Raw genomic sequence first — 15,977 nt, 5'->3', positions numbered from 1 at the left:
CATTAACTGTTTTAATCTCTCTCAGAAGGGTCTGGAGCACAGCTCTGATGAGCAACAGCTGAGGGGCTCAGGACTCTGAGGACTTCTGACTCTCTACAACTCCCTGACAAGAGGTTAGAGCCAGGTGGGTGAATTCACCTGCTGGTTCAGGTGGGTGTTGGCCTCTTCTCCCATGCAACCAGAGATAGGCCAAAGGGAAATGGCCTCAAGTTGTGCCAGAGGAGGTTTTGACTGGATATTAGGAAAAATTTTTCATTGAAAGAGTTGCCAGGCATTGGCACAGGCAGCCCAGGGCAGTGCTGGAGTCACCACCCTGGAGGGGATTTAAAAGGCAGGTAGCTGTGGTGCTTAGGAATAAGAACAAGTTCTTCCTTAGTCTCTGACTTATGGAAGCTTCTGTGGGAGTTTATAGAGTTGTGTGGGAGCTGTTTATCTCCCTCCTGGAAGCTGCTGGTCATTTTCAGGAGCAATAGGAGAACTTTAGGACTCTTGTCTATTACTCCCATCCCAGCTGCCTCTCACTTGCTGAACTGGAAATGCTGAGTGGATTTATTGACTCCCAACTCTCTGATCTGGTTATTAGGAATCTCTGAGCTTTGGAGGTCACTGCCCCTCAAGAGGAGAACCTTACCTTGCTGATTCCTGGAGCTGCTCTGTGGCTGTTTATCTGTTGCCCTGACTTGAGAAATCTGAATGAAACATGCAGCTAAAATTGCACAGAAATGTGTGAACTCACTCCCTGAATTCCTGTTCTGGAGGGAAGGGCAGAGGGGTGGCCCAAAGGATACTGGATAAATGTCAAATCCTTGGGAATGCTGCAGATGGAGGTATCAAAGCTGTGAGCTGGTGCCAAGGGGAGGTGTAAAGCAAGCTCAGAAGGTAAAGGAGGAGCACTCAGTGAGGTTGCACTGGCCAAAGACAGACCAATTTATTAATGATAGTATTTTTACACTCATAAATAGTAAAGGCAGCTAATACCAAAGGAAGGGTTCCCCTTCACCCTCATTTCTGGGACAGCACGGGAACTGTGCTGGCCAGGGAGGTGCAGGGCAAGGCAGGAGGGTCAGGAACTGTCAGAGCACCAAGTCTGCACAGGGCCTGCAAAGGCATCAGCAGAGCAGGCTGCTCTGAGTGTCTGGCCTCTCCTCAGGCAGGGAATGCTGCCTTCCATGGCTCTTGCACTCAGGGATGAGGCTGGGAGGGTTGGCATTAGCCATGCAGGGGACAGTCATCCAGGGAAATCAGGCTTTCAGTCAATATACAGAATTTTTTCTACAGGCTACCATGCTGGCAGGATTGGCAATGCTCTGTATTCAGCAGCTGAAACATCAATCTGAAGCAGTGGAAACAGACTTTTGCTGAATGGGTACACTGTACTGCTCCCTTTCTAACTGGGAACGTGGTGGAGCAACTAATTAAAAAATTAAACACCTCTTAATCAGGATGTGGTACCCGTTATGAACATTTACTGTTGTGGAAAACCTGCCAGTTCAGTTAAGCTGCATGTGCTGCATTAGACTGCAGAGAGAGCTGCCTTTTCAACACATCTGAATTCCCCTCAAACATGCAAATATCTGTGGAGTTTAAGTCTGAATTCCTATATTAAGATCTATGTATGGTTTAGGTTACTTTGTATAGCATTTTGTAATCACATCTCCACCAGCTTCTTCTCTTGCCTCAGACAATTCTCTAGCCAAGCCCAGGATGGGCACACTCCAGAGCCTGGCAGCTCTTCAGATATCCTGAGAATGTTTGTTGAAGAAGTTTTCCAGTTTGGAAAAGCCACACCACTACACTGAGCTGTGTCCCAGGCCTTGCTGCTTCCCACAATCCCTCTGCCTGAACGAGGCATTGGCTTTGAGCTGTGCCCCAAACCATTGCAATCAAGCTCCCCTGTGGTTCCCCTAAATGCTTTTGGGCCATGGACTGCAGGACTGCTCTAATCCTGGCCAAGGCCTCCACCTACTCTGCTCAGAATACCAGAAACTCCTGGCATGAGCAAGGAGGTGATAAGGCAGGAGCATGCATGTACAAGACAACGAGTATTCCTCAAAGAAGGCACAAGCTCTGTGACCATTGTCCTGCAGCCATCCTGGGAAGAAGGCTTAAGTGGCCTTTCAGAGTGAGTTTCTCTGGTCAGAGCTGAAAGCAGGTCATGCAGAGGTTCAGGACATGTACAGGAGGAGCAGAGTCAGCAGCAGCATTGTAGCATTCTCATCATTTTCCTCATTTTTCTGAATGAAAAAAGCCCTGGTGGGACAGCATCCCCTCCCTGTGCAATGAGGGGATTGTGACAGGTTTGATACATCTGGAGGCACCAATCACCTGAGATCTCTGCACAGCTGAGAAACTTTATCACAAGCACACCAGAGCCCTGTCTGCTGCCAGGTGATTTTCCACTCGTGCACCTGAACACTTGTCCTGACCAAAGCAGGGCTGCAGAGCTCGGTGCTGCCCTGAACGAACGCTGAGCACCAACCATCCATCTCTGCACTCCCAGCAGTGCTAGTAGGTGTAGCCTTTGCTGTAGAGCTGTGCAGGGAAGCTGCCAAGGTCTGGCAGGTAGGAGCAGTTGTCACCCAGGTGGGACAGGGGCAGCGTGTCCTCCTCGCTGAGCTCCAGCTCCGCCTTCAGCGCCGGCCGCGCCTGCTCGGGGAAGGCCATGGAGAACAGAGCCTCAGGCTCACACACAAACTTGTACACGTAGCGCTCCCCAGCCACCTGCAGGGATGAGAGGAGCCCAGGTGAGAGCTGCAGGCCCAGGGAAGGCTTGCAAAGACATTCTGCCTGCCCTGAGATGGGTCAGAGCTGTAAAATTCGCCTTGTGGTCTCCTCTTGCTGCTCTGACCTCCCCTGGAACAGCTCCTGTGTCCCATGTTGATGGAGTGACCAAATTATCCTTTGTTTCCTTAAAAAGGAAAAAAGCCCACAAGTTTCTCTCCTCAATTTGATAAAAAGACACCCCATAGGATCTTGGGGACTTCACTTCAGACCTAAGGATTCCCAACTGGACAGAGGCCAAAAGGTCCTGCCTAAGCAATTCACTAGAAAAATAAGATAACAAAAGGAACTAATCACTTTTGTGGGGTGTTTTAGCAGGAGCAAGAGCCTCTTGCCCCTAGCTCAGACTTTCTCTGTAAAGAGCTTTGTTATTTTGCCTTTTATTAAAACTTTTCTGTTTCCAACACTACCACAGAAGCCATTCTGCTGATTTTATGCCATTTGAAGTAGCTGAGCTATCTCAGATGTGATATGTTTTTTCTGAGAGCTTATAAGACCTGGCTCGAGGAGAAAATATATCACTCCTGGGAGCTGGGATGCTGCCAGCTGACACTCTCTGATAACAGCAGCAGTCCCTGAACAGTCTGTACTCAGTCACACTCCCAGTTATCTCTCCAGGGCCCTGGGTGTGCCACACACCATCCCTACCACACAGGACCAAGTTCCAGGCAGCCTTTCCCTCACCAGAGGAAGGACTGATTGTATCTCCTTGAAGCTGTAGTAATATACAGAAAAAAGAAAGAAACCCTAATTCCCTCTTTGTTTTATTTCTGATGCTTTGCTTACATTCATCTCCTTCACAGCTTCTCCACTGAACTACAGCAAAGAGAAATTTTGGGGAAAGCAAGTCTGGGATGCCTGGCTAATGTGTTTGGAGGTTGTTTTCGTGAACAGGACAGGACTGTTGGGGGATGTTCCTTGAGCTTTATTTGCATCATCAGCCTCATTACATGGCTGAGACAACAGGAAGATGGCAAAGCTCACGTACAGCCAGCAGCAGCCAAAAACTTCTTTGTTACAGAACATTTAAAAAACTTTCTAGCCAAGAGCATATTGCTAAATCTTACAGACAATTAATTATTCTAGCCAATCACTAAAAGCACATGTACACCTGCTTCACACAGTGCTTGCTGCTCTGCTTTCTATTAACAATACACAATATACCATTATTCAACTTAAAAACTTCTACTATCTTCCTAAGCATATTTTCCTGCAGCCTTAAGGTGTATCTTAGCCAAGCCTAAAACTCAAGCTATTGTTTAATATTCTTGCTTGTTGTACCATAGTAACTTTTTCTACTTTCTGACTTTGCAGCTGCAGCTAGCTCCGAGTTTTCTGCTCTTTCTGTTTCTAGCATTTTTGGAAAGCTTTCCCAGCTTTCTAAAAATCTTCTTACGTTTACTATTTCCCACAGCTATCTCAAGGACATTTTGTCTAGGGCTTCTTGTCTCAAACAAGAGAAGCATCACTTAAAGCACAAAGTTTCCTCCTGCTTTGCAAACTGACCTTCTGCATGATGCCTTTCTCATAATAGTAGCGCAGAGACCGGCTCAGCTTGTCGTAGTTCATGGCTGGACGGTTCTTCTGGATCCCCCACAGCCTGGCCACCTGCAAAAAGACAGCACCAAAGTGGCAATGGCAGGGAGCCCAGCTGGCTCAGCTTGAAAGGTTCAGCTGGGGGTGTATTCTGTTGCCATCTGTCAGAGGTGGGGCAGGTATCTGCTGTTTGTTGGGCAGTTTTCTTTATCTCTCCCACAGCCAATCCTCCCTCCAGGAGACCTCTGCTGTTCATGGGCCATTAATTATTAATTATCTTCTGTTAATGGGCCAGTGACTGTCCCTGCATGGCTGATCAAATTCCATCATTTTATTGGGAGATGCTCCACCCAGGGGAGGAGCCAAGCATTCCTACCTGGATACAATCTGAGGTTTGGAACACCAAAGACAGCCTTTTTTCACTGCATTCCCAGAGGAAGAGCAGGCCCATCTCCAGCAGCCCTGGAGCTCCAGAGGAAAACTCCAGCCTTGTGCAGGATCCCTGCTCCAGCAGAAGCACAGCTGGCACTGCAGGAGGGCTGAGCCCCCATGGGATGGGACTGTGCCACCACCCTGACACCCAGGGCTCAGCTCCTAAACTGACTCTGCCCGTCGTTTGTTTTCTTTTTTTGCACTATTGCATTCGTGTTTTTAAATTTTCCTATTAAAGAACTGTCATTCCTATTCCCATATCTTTGCCTGAGAGCCCCTTAATTTAAAAATTATAATAATTCAGAGGGTGGAGGTTTGCATTTTCTATTTCAAGGGAGGCTCCTGCCTTCCTTAGCAGACACCTGGCTTTTCAAACCAAGACACCAGCCCAAGAGAAAATAACATCATCCAGGTGGTTCTCCTTTAACTGATGGTACCATAACACATACAAACATTTCAATAATAGATTTATCAATAATTTAGCAGCTTTTAAACATGAGGAGAACTCAAGAACTCTGTATCACAGAGAAATTCTGGCCACTACAGAGCTCATTTGCTGTCACCTCTGCTCCTCACTCTCCAGCACTCTGAAAGTTTGAGGATGCTAAAGGGCTGCTTTTTCCTATGTTACACTTAATTTTCAAGGTTCCATGTTTATCAGGAGACCAAGCATGAGGGAGCACACTGGAGAGACCTGTGCCTTTCTACTCCTACATGATTTTCAGCTTTATCCATGAGACTCAGAAGTCTGTTTTAAGCTGATGTCAACCTGCCAAGACAACTCATCTGCACTGAAAGTGCCCATAAATTTTGATTTGTAGCAAGAACAGTGCTAAATGCAGCTCTAATTGGAACAAGAGATGAACAGATGTTATGGACACTCCCCCCAGATACTGTCAAGTATCACTGGATTTTTTGGAACATGGCAGCATTTGAAATTACACTTCAGTGGAAGCAAATTTGAAATAAAGACAGACTAGGACATATCTTATGAAAACTTCTGTGATCAGTAGGGCTCAGAGCTCCAAACCTCAACGCCAGCCTCAATATGGAGCATGACAAAACAGCACAGGCCACTGCAAGCTTGAGAGTGAAGTATCCAGGGAAATGAAGGATAATTTGACACACTGCATAGCTGAGCTTCTAAACTTACACACAAGCAGCCTTTCTTAACCTGTATTTGTGTCACTCAAGTGTTTTGACCTCTTCTAAGAACCTTGACTTGCTGTAGGGTCTGAGGGCAGAGGAAAAGTCACTTGGGAATTTGCAGCCCCAGAAACAAAGGGTGATTCCCCTGAGCCTGTAGAGAACCCCAATGGTTTCACCTCCTCTGGCTCAATGAGCTTGAACTCCATTCCTCTCCCAGTCCAGGCAATGAAGTGGGAATTGGTGGGATTGTCCAAGAGAGCCACGAGGAACTGCCAGAGCTGGAGCGAGCCCCGTCTCTGGTAGGGGGGTCCTTCCCGGTACCCTCCACCTTCCTGCTTGATGTCTCCTGCTGAGAAGGACAAACAAGACATCTCTAAGGAGAACAGTGCAAAAACAACTGGGGAAAAAAAAAAAAAAAGCAGCACATTTCACAGTTTCAAAATGTTTACCTGGAATATTTCAGTTCACATAAACCAGTGGCAAATTCACGAGCAACTCTTCCAAGAGCAGCTCTGACATAAGTCACAATTAAGCTGCTTATGCTGGAAGGCCTGGTTGCTGCTAAGAAAGCTCAAAAAATGGGACACCAAAAAGCTGGGTACCAACACACCTGCCAGAACACAGTAATGAGCTATGTAGGCCCTAGCCAAGGGGCTGGCTGAGGTGATGAACAACCCTATCTTACACCAAAACTCCAAGCCATTCTTTCTCCAACCTTCAAATTTCTCTGGAACAACACAGACATCATCAGTAAAGGACCTCATCTGCTTGTCATAGCTGCAGCCTGAAAGAAAAAGCAACATCAGCAGTCAGAGCCAGGCAGGGTGGGAGCAGAGGGTGGTTCTGTGCAGGGAGAAAAGACAGTCCCTGCACCTCTTACCTAATGGATCTTCTGTGTTTGAAAGGCTTGGGTAACTCTCAGCATTTATGTACATGGAAGGACAGTCAGGAACATCTACAGAACAATTAACAAACTCATTTGTTTAAAAAGCACAGGTGGATAGGTGAGTGCAGCTGTCTAACCAAGGTCCTCTTGGAGCCCTGCTAAAGGGTGAGTGTCAGACTGTAACTACAGCTTCATGTGCATTATCCTTCCAGCCATGGATTAGAGCAGTAAGATTTTGTGGCACCATCCTTCAGAGTAGCCAGGATAGCCAGCCAATCACTTCCACATCACTTTTGTACAAAATCATGTATAAATCAATATTCAAAATCAATTTGAACCTCTCAGTTTAAGATAACTACACACTTTGCTGCTGCTTTCCCAGGTAAGAAGGCATTACATTTTTCCAGGGGCACTGTGAGGATGTAAATGGAGAGCTGTAGCATCTGAATGCTTCTACAGAGTCTCACAAATGACATTTCAGATGTCTCAAATCTCCCTGGCTTCTTCACATATGAGGGGGCATTCTCACAAACAGTTTAGAACATATAAAAGAAAAACCAGCCTTTGTTAAAAAAAGCAGGAAATCTTTTCCTGATTCTCTGTGTAGTGTATAGTGCTCTCTGTGCACCAAATTTATTTACTGCACACAGCTGAAGCAGAAGCTGTAGCTGGGAGCTCTGCAAAGGTTTGTGTTACATTTCCCTCTCACACCTGTCTGGCCATGGCTGCCAGCAGATATTTTGCTGATGCTGAGGAAAGAGAACTCTGAGCTGACAGCCTGGGTGTTATTACAATCATAAACTACTCCCACAAAAAGCACATTCCCATCTTCTGGGCTTGCACATTTTCTGAACAGAAGGACCCAGTGAAATTGTAATACCAATATCACCACAGTGATCCCCTCATAAGAGCTTTTTATTTTTATGTTTACTTCTGCTAAAGGAAACCATTCAAGATGTCCATTAAAATACCAGGAAGCCAGGAGTATCATTCCCTCTGGAAGAGGGCATTGTGATCTCAGGACAGTGAGTTTTTGGACAGACCTGCCAGAAAAATAAGATTTATCCCTTGTGGAAAAGTAAGAGGATCACCTGGTGGAGATATCTGGCATCTAGAGAGCTATTTTTGGCATCACTGACTTTTTTCTCTTGTCATGCCCTGACACCTCTGTTCTCTGAGCCTTGTTTCCATGGGAAGCAGCAGATCCACCAAGAGCACCCTGGCACTGAGCTGAGCCCACCCAGAGCCCCTTTCCCAGTGCTCAGAGGGGCTTCTGCTGCAAGGGTCCGAGACAGATTTTCTGTACAAGTTCTAACATATTTGATTCCTTCCCTTCTGTGGCTGTTTGCTGTTTTCATATTCAAAGCTGACCTCACTTACTCTCTGCAACCTTCAGCTCACAAATACCCCCAAAACCAAAAACTCCCTGTGAAACTGGGAACAGCCTTTTCCTCATTCCTACTGGTGTGTGGGAAATGAATATGAATGAATATGAATTTTAAGTGTCATATTGGCTACTTACTCCCTTGGGGTGGGGATGCTTTTATCTGCTTTGGGTGGATTTAACATCACCTTCTACCTCCTGTCTTGCTCAAGCTTTCAGCTCTGCACCACAAAGTCTTTCTCAGAGCAAGGTGAGTGTCCCAGCCTTATTTTGGATGCAGTGAACATCAGAACTGTTTTAGCTGCCAGCTACCCAGAGAGAAGATGCTACTGACAGTGAGCAGTGCTGCTCCGGAGCTCTGCTTCACTCTTGAGAGTGAAGCATCCAGGGAAATGAAGGCTGTGGATGATTTGACTCACTGCATAGCTGAGGTTTCAAACTTACACACAAACAGCCTTTCTTAAACCTGATATTTGCTGCTCAGAGAGCAGCAGTTCATCCAGCTGCACGCTCACCAAGGAGCTGCTCACCCCACTGAGGATGTCCATGCACCCAGGAAGGGTCACTTCTGCCTACCTGGGTCATACAGGTAATCCAGCTGCTCCTGCTTGACCAGCACAGCTGCTGGGTACTGCTGCCTGCTGCCTGCCCGGGCTGCTGGCTCGTGCTGGGGCTCGTGCTGCTCCTGCTTGAAGCCCTGCTGAGGGTACTGGAGGCAGGGCTTGGGCAGCTGGCACTGGTAGGCAGCAGGGTCTTCCTGGGAGGCTGGGAAGGAATGGCACATCTCCAGAGGTGGCTGATAGGCAGAGCTAAGAAGGGAGAGCACGTGAGACTGCTGCTTTCTTGAGACTGTGCAGCCCCAGAAACAATGGGGGATTCTCCTGTGTCACTGTGATGTTTTATGGAAATCCTTTTGCCAGGATTTTTCTCCTGAGAAGCCTCAGAAAATAAATGTGAAAAATAACTATCTGATGGCTGTGGAATGTGGTCTGGAGGTTGTTTACCAACAGGTGCATCTTTGATTGGTCCATGTGAGTTGTTTTTACTTGATGACCAATCATGCTCCAGCTGTCTTGAGGCTCTGAGCAGTCACAGGTTTTTATTATTCATTCCTTTCCAGCCTTCTGATGCTTTCCTTTCTCTATTCTTTTTAATATAGCTTTAGTACAGCATTTTTAATATAACTTAATATCATAATATAATAAATCAGCTTTCTAAGAATTACGGAGTCAGATTCATCTCTTCCCTTGTCCTCACACAAGGACACCCCTGAGCCTGTAGAGAACCCCATGGGATCAGCTCTGGTTTCTGCTTCCTGGGCCCCCTGGTTCCAGCCCTGGCATGGGGTTGGATGAGGGACAGAAACCTCCTCAGCCCATTCCTGGAGCTGCAGGAGCTCACTGTGGCTGCCACAGGGAAGGATGACATCCCAGGGAAGGATGTTCCCAAGGGCAGCTGCCCCACAGCCCAGCACTGCCAGGATCTGGCAGGGTTAAGGGTGTGGGTTTCACACCCCAGGCAGCAGAGCTGGGTCCCACAGGAGGCTGGAAACAGAGCACTTCCACCGAGATGCTGCAGCCCTTCCTCTTCCACCACCCAGGAGGGCAATCCTTGCCAGTGGCTGTCCCCTCCTCAGGTGAGGTTACTCACCTGCTCTCACTGAGGAACCCACAGCTGGATGTGGGGTGGGGTGGCCCTGCAGGGCTCAGGAAGCTCCTGTCCTGTCTGGGGAACTGCTGCAGTGGGGGCTGGATCAGGACTCCGGGGCTGGGGGACTCTCTGGGCTGGTCATAGGCACTGGAAGAGCCAAACAGACATTGCAGCACTTCAGTTCTCCAGGAAGGACTTGTGGCAGCACCTGGAACACCTCTGTCTTAGGCTGGAAAGGTTTAGCTGGGGGTGTGTGGTGAGGGGGTTTTACATTTTCCATTTCAGGGGAGGCTCCTGCCTTCCTTAGCACACACCTGGCTTTTCAAACCAAGACACGGACAATGCAGAGCTCTGGATTTCAGAGCAGCTGCTGCCCCTCTGTGTGAGCCATACCTGGCATAAAGGCACTGCTCGCTCTTGTGCTGGAGGGGCTGCTCGTGGCTGCAGGACAGCTCCGAGGGGCTCTGGGGCTCCTTTTTGATCTTAGCAGGAGGACTGTGAAAAGCCACTGCAGGAGAGAAAGGAAAGATCAAACCGACACTTTTGTGGGGAGCTATGATCATCAGGCATTTCCAAATGCAGGGGTCTGAATCTCTGCTGAATGAAATCTCTGCTGAATGAAATCTACCCTGAACTCCATGGGATTTTCAAGAAGCTGGATGTGTTAGGAGCAGTCAATTCTTTCCAGCCCCTGACAGCTGGAACAGGCTCTCACATTACACCTGACTCACTGATTCACCCAGAGTGAAACTGGGACCATTCCTTTCCTCAGCTCTAGGTCAAAAAGAGAAAAAAATCAAATGTATGGCTCAGAGACCAAGCTCTGAGAAAGGAGGGAAACAAGAGCAACCAGTAAAAGTGTTTAATTTCAGTTTACATGGGGAAAATTGCCTGGGGCAGGGGAGAAAAGGCTGCAGAATTTGGATTTGCCCTTCCCCCAGGGGGTGTGAGCATCCCCGTGGTACTTACAGTTTTCTGAATGGAAGTCAGGCACAAATTGCTCATCATTGTCTGGAACCTGAGCTGTCAGGAGAGAGAGGGAGGGAGAAAAGGAGGCAGGGAGGAGTTAGCTTTGGCACTTGGTTAGCATAATTAACACTAAGGCAGAAATAAATCTCTGCAGGAAAGGCCTGAGCTTTCTGCTGGGATGATTTTAGTGAGTAAGGAGAGTTTCCCTTTGGGATTAATGAATACTTGTGAGTCCTGGGAGAAGCCTTACCCATATTTTATAACTTCTAACAATTACTTTTACATCCCTTTTACTGCAGGGAAGGGAGAGCTTGCAGCAGATTGTTGTTATTTCATAAACTCTGCCACTGCTGCTGACAGAAATGCTGCTGCTGCTAACAGACAAATCTGCAGTTTTTGTTATTGCAGAGTGGATGACAGATTGCACTCCCTGTGCTCTAAAACAGAGGTGATGTAGTCAAAATTGAGGGACATAAAGGATGGAAGCCCACTAACCTCAGTCAGCCAAAAAAAACCTGAGGGAGTAACACTGTGCTAGGTGGTGAATAAGAATGGAACTGGCCAAACCCTTCACTCTGCAATTGCTGTTCCTTCCAATAACCTGCATGACAACAAACTGCAAATGTAAGCAATAAAAGATGGGGAATTTGAATTTTCTAGATGTTTTTCCCCCATTATCTGAATTATCTTTGAAAAGCAACGTGGGAATAGAAGAAATTCTGGGGATCATGAGCAGAGTTGGGACTTGTCAGCCTTGAGGCTCTCCATGGCATCACAGGTGATGTCACAAGAGAATGAAATACTGAAAGCCACAGAGCAGATGGGAAATGAGGGGCAAGGCTGGATGCTGGCAGTGGTGCCTGACCACAGATTCCAGGCTAGAACCCTAAAGAGAATTTGCCAAAAGAGAGTTTCAATTTCACTCTCAAGCTGCACCAAGGGAAATTTAGGTTGGATATTAGGAAGAAGATTTTTACAGAAAGGTGATAAAATTCTGGAGTGTTCTGCCTGGGGAGGTGGTGGAGTCACCATCCCTGGAGGTGTTTAACCAAGCCTGGATTGGCACTGGGTGCCAGGGTTTATTGAGGTGCTGGGGCTGGGTTGGACTCGATGACCTTGGAGATCTCTTCCAGCCTGGGGATTCTGTTCTGTTCTTTGTGCTCACACCATTCCCACAAGGTCATTTCCTCTCACCAGTGACACCAGGACAAGAGGACACACCTCCAGCTGTGCCAGGGGCAGTTTAGGCTGGCCATCAGGAAAGAATCCTTCCCAGAAAGAGGGACTGGGCATGGAATGTGCTGCCAGGGAGGTGGGCACAGCCCTGGAGGTGTTTAACCAAGGCTGGATTGGCACTGGCTGCCAGGGTTTATTGAGGTGCTGGGCTGGGTTGGACTCCATGATCTTGAAGGTCTCTTCCAACCCAGTGATTCTGGAATTCTGTGAATTTTTATATTCACTACCTACTTCATAAGGTTGCAAAGCAGGTATTTTCTTGTTCTCCCCAAACCCACAGCTGTACTTGGAAGAACTGGGATAATTAACGAGACATCATTGGGATAATTTTATGAGATAATTTATGAGGTTATCTAAACCCAGCTCTGCTCCTGTTCCAGGCACTCACCCTGCAGCCCTGACCCCCCCATTTCCCCACAACCTCCCAGAGCTGCAGCACTGGAACCTCAGTTTTCTGACCGAGATGTGAATGTGCTCCTTCACAGGACCTGCCTGTGCCGCTCTTCTCCAAGGAAATTTGGTTTTTGTTTGTTTCTCTGAATGCTGATGCACTTCTATAAATAATTTGGCTTGAAGTTAATTCCATCCAGTTACCAACTGCCAGGTTCACCCCAAGTGCAGCAGATCCTGGTAAAAACAGTGCAGAGGAAAAATGGATTTTTACTAACCAGACCCAGGATTTTTCAGCATGTATTTTTTTTTTTTTAAGAGTCATGTTATTTTCAACATGTGATTTTTTTGTCTTTTTTTTTTTTCCTGCAGAATAATTCTTTGACTCTCAAAATGAGAAACCAAGTGTTAATTAACATTACTAAAAATATTTTTAAAAGATAACAGAGATACACCTATGACTGAAATCACACCAATACATACAGTGACACACATAAACACATTTATACAGATTGATATGGGTTAAATTCATTAACATTTTTGGCTGATGCCTTATTTCTATTTTGCTTCCTTCCTAGGTTTTCTTCACTTTTATTTAAAAAGTAACACCAAAAATTGTAAATAAATTACAATTTAAAAAAACCCCTACATGTCATAAAGGAGAAGAATAAATAACATATTTACTATTTTCTCTTTTTCTCCTGCTTTGTTTAGGGAAGTACTCTTCAGTGCTCTGATGCTTTCATCTCATGAACAAATGTTGACACACAGGACATTAACAAAAAATATTTTCACCATTCAGGAAAATATTTTGACATCCTGGTGAACAGAAAAAAGCAATAGTTTGCTTCAGAGGGTATTTTTTCTTGTTACAAGTCTGGAGATGGGAAAAATAATGGGAGAAACCAGTTCCCTGATATGCAGGCCAAAATAATAAAATACATTATTAAAACTCATCCTGAATTTCTCAGGGATTTCCCTTGGACTCTGATTAGATGCTAGGAGCTATGCAAAGTGATAATTAAAAGGAATTTTAAATTTGAAATGTTCCAAAAACATGCAGTGAGGTTTGCATTGTCATTTATTAATCCTGGCTGGATGCAGAGCACCTCCAGTGCTGTGAGTGACTTCCAAACTCATCCTACAAACCCTCTGCTACTGGCAAATATATGGAAATATATGGAAATAATAATATGGAAATAATGGAAATTCTTCAACTGGTGAGCTAAAAAATTATCAGACATGGGAAAATCCAAAATTGAAACTCTCCCAAAATTCCCTTTTGAGGCAAACTTATTGGCAGCTGGAGTTCTTGTAAGATTTAAAAGAAATCAAGCTCAGGTCAATTACATGACCAGCAATTAATACCTATTTTCCTTTTCTGATAAAAGTTACGTTGATATTTCAATATTGAAACAGCCTCCAGGTGATTCCTGCTGCATCCTCACACTCCTGAGCACTGCCTGATCAACTCATCTCAGTTCACTCTGGAATGAACAGAAAACTTCTGATTTTTCTCTTTAATAATCCTACTTAGTCGGCAAATACATTTTTGAAGGCTTAGAAAAAGAATTGTTTGAAAAGATTGTCTCTCACTTGTGGTAAAATGAGAGGAAATAACCCTGCTAAAAATGCCATGCATATTTTTACATCATTATTGTTAAATATTTTTAAGTACCAGATACAATAAGTACTTCTGTATTTATCAAGAATCTGTACTCGAGGATGTGTTTTGAATTTTCTGAAAATGAATCATCTGGAATTGGAGCAAAATCACCATGTTTAGAATTAGTTTCACTTGGAATTAATGTGACTCCCTGGCATTCGAAGTTTTCCTTGAACTTCAAAGTCAAAACAATTAAGACACCAAACTGAAAAGTATGTAAATTCCAGGAAGGTCCCCACGGAGTATTACATTTAAAAAATAGAAAAAGAAAAAAAAAAGAAAAGAATAGAAGCGTTTTGTTCCCCAAATTAAAAGACTACTTTGTTGTTTAAGAAAATATCAACGTTCTGGCAACCTACAAAGATAAGTGGCAAATTAGCATAAAATCGAACCAGTTACGAGCAGCCTGGAGGGAAAATTGTACCCAGGAAAGCGGGCCAGGAGCCAAGCCCCATTCATGAGCAAATGCCCGGCACAATGGTGCCATTCAGCGGCTTCCCTTGCACCAGCCAGGGGCTGGCAAGTCTGGAAAAAAAACACTTTTGTTTGGAGCCAGGCAAACCCAGCGGGACAAACCCCAAAACCAACTCAAAACCGAGCAGAGCTGGGGAAATCACAGAATCACTGGGTTGGAAGAGACCTTCAAGATCATGGAGTCCAACCCAGCCCCAGCACCTCAATAAACCCTGGCAGCCAGTGCCAATCCAGCCTTGGTTAAACACCTCCAGGGCTGTGCCCACCTCCCTGGCAGCACATTCCATGCCCAGTCCCTCTTTCTGGGAAGGATTCTTTCCTGATGGCCAGCCTAAACTGCCCCTGGCACAGCTGGAGGCTGTGTCCTCTTGTCCTGGTGTCACTGGTGAGAGGAAATGACCTTGTGGGAATGGTGTGAGCACAAAGAACAGAACAGAATTCCCAGGCTGGAAGAGATCTCCAAGACCATCGAGTCCAACCCAGCCCCAGCACCTCAATAAACCCTGGCACCCAGTGCCAATCCAGCCTTGGTTAAACACCTCCAGGGATGGTGGCTCCACCACCTCCCCAGACCATTCCAGAAGTTTAAGAAGAAGGGAAGAGCCTACCTTCAGTCAGCCAGGTCTCCTGGAGCTGCCGCAGGTCCTGGAAGAGCTCTGCGGGGAGAGGAGCCGCTGCTGCTTGCGGGATGCTCCGGGCGCGGAGCGGGGGAGGCGCCGGCCCCGTTCCCGCTCCCGCTCCCGGTCCCTGCCCGGCCACCCCCGGGTCCCCCTCACCTTCCGAGTCCTGCTCCGGCGGCACGGGCGGCTCTCCGGTAGTCCTGCCAGCGCCCAGCACGGCTCGGCCCGCGGGCAGCGCCGGGCCCGGGGGCTGCTGCGGGAGGAGCGGCTCAGAGCGGAGCCCCGGGCGGAGCGGGGCCGGCCCGGAGCTCCCCCCGGAGCCGCCACTCACCTGCGGGAAAGTGAACGGCACCTGCTGGTCCGGGTACCCCTTCATCCTCCTCGGGCATCTGGCGGGTACCGGCCGAGGGGAACCGGGCCGAACCGGGCCGGGGTGGCCGCCAGCGGCCGGGATCCGCAGCAGCGGCAGCACCGCGACCCGGGAGAGACGGAGCAGCTGCCGAAACTTGGAACGCGAGGCGGGAGCGAGCCCGCCAGCCCCGGCCGGGACGAGCCCCGGGACAGGAGCCCCGCTCGGGTCGGGTCCCGTCCGGAGCCGGCTCTCAGCACCGGCGGCCCCGGCCCACGCGGAGCCCGCGGCGGAGCCGCCCCGAGCCCGCTCCGAGGCCGCCGAGGGCCCGGGCCCGGCCGCCCATTGGCCCCTCGCTCACGGCCCGGCTCGCCCACTCCTTTGTTTGATCGAATTTGTGAATGAAGCCGCGAGCCGGGGCACGCCCGCCAATCAGCGCTCGCCTCGGCCGTCAC

The 15,977-nt window shown here is 47.6% G+C and overlaps 1 protein-coding gene across 1 annotated transcript; it reads right to left on the bottom strand.

Annotated features, from left to right (window-relative positions):
• Positions 1-903: 903 nt before the first annotated feature.
• On the bottom strand, positions 904-15,710 carry ETV4 (ETS variant transcription factor 4). Its single transcript, XM_041463060.1, has 12 exons — positions 15,505-15,710; positions 15,330-15,426; positions 15,162-15,209; positions 10,788-10,841; positions 10,212-10,326; positions 9,819-9,965; positions 8,745-8,977; positions 6,779-6,853; positions 6,614-6,682; positions 6,075-6,247; positions 4,288-4,389; positions 904-2,721 (listed from the first exon to the last, which is right to left on the bottom strand). Exons 1-12 carry the CDS (start codon positions 15,547-15,549, stop codon positions 2,506-2,508), a joined length of 1,374 nt encoding a protein of 457 aa, XP_041318994.1. The 5' UTR covers positions 15,550-15,710; the 3' UTR covers positions 904-2,505.
• Between the last annotated feature and the right edge of the window lie 267 nt (positions 15,711-15,977).

The sequence above is a fragment of the Pyrgilauda ruficollis genome, unplaced genomic scaffold (genome assembly GCF_017590135.1).
Source record: "Pyrgilauda ruficollis isolate IOZ18807 unplaced genomic scaffold, ASM1759013v1 scaffold161, whole genome shotgun sequence".
NCBI lineage: Eukaryota > Metazoa > Chordata > Aves > Passeriformes > Passeridae > Pyrgilauda > Pyrgilauda ruficollis.
Note: the sequence above shows the minus strand (reverse complement) of the source record. Positions and strands in the feature narration are given on the sequence as shown.

Bases quoted from the DNA above. Each gene is read 5' to 3' on its own strand.
- ETV4 (XM_041463060.1), bottom strand. From the start codon at position 15,549: ATGAAGGGGTACCCGGACCAGCAGGTGCCGTTCACTTTCCCGCAG. The intron at 6,854-8,744 runs GTAGGCAGAAGT...ATTGTTCTGTAG, and splicing joins GGATTACCTGTATGACCCAG to ATGTTCCTGACTGTCCTTCC. The intron at 6,248-6,613 runs GTTGGAGAAAGA...TGTCCTTCTCAG, and splicing joins TGTTCCAGAGAAATTTGAAG to CAGGAGACATCAAGCAGGAA.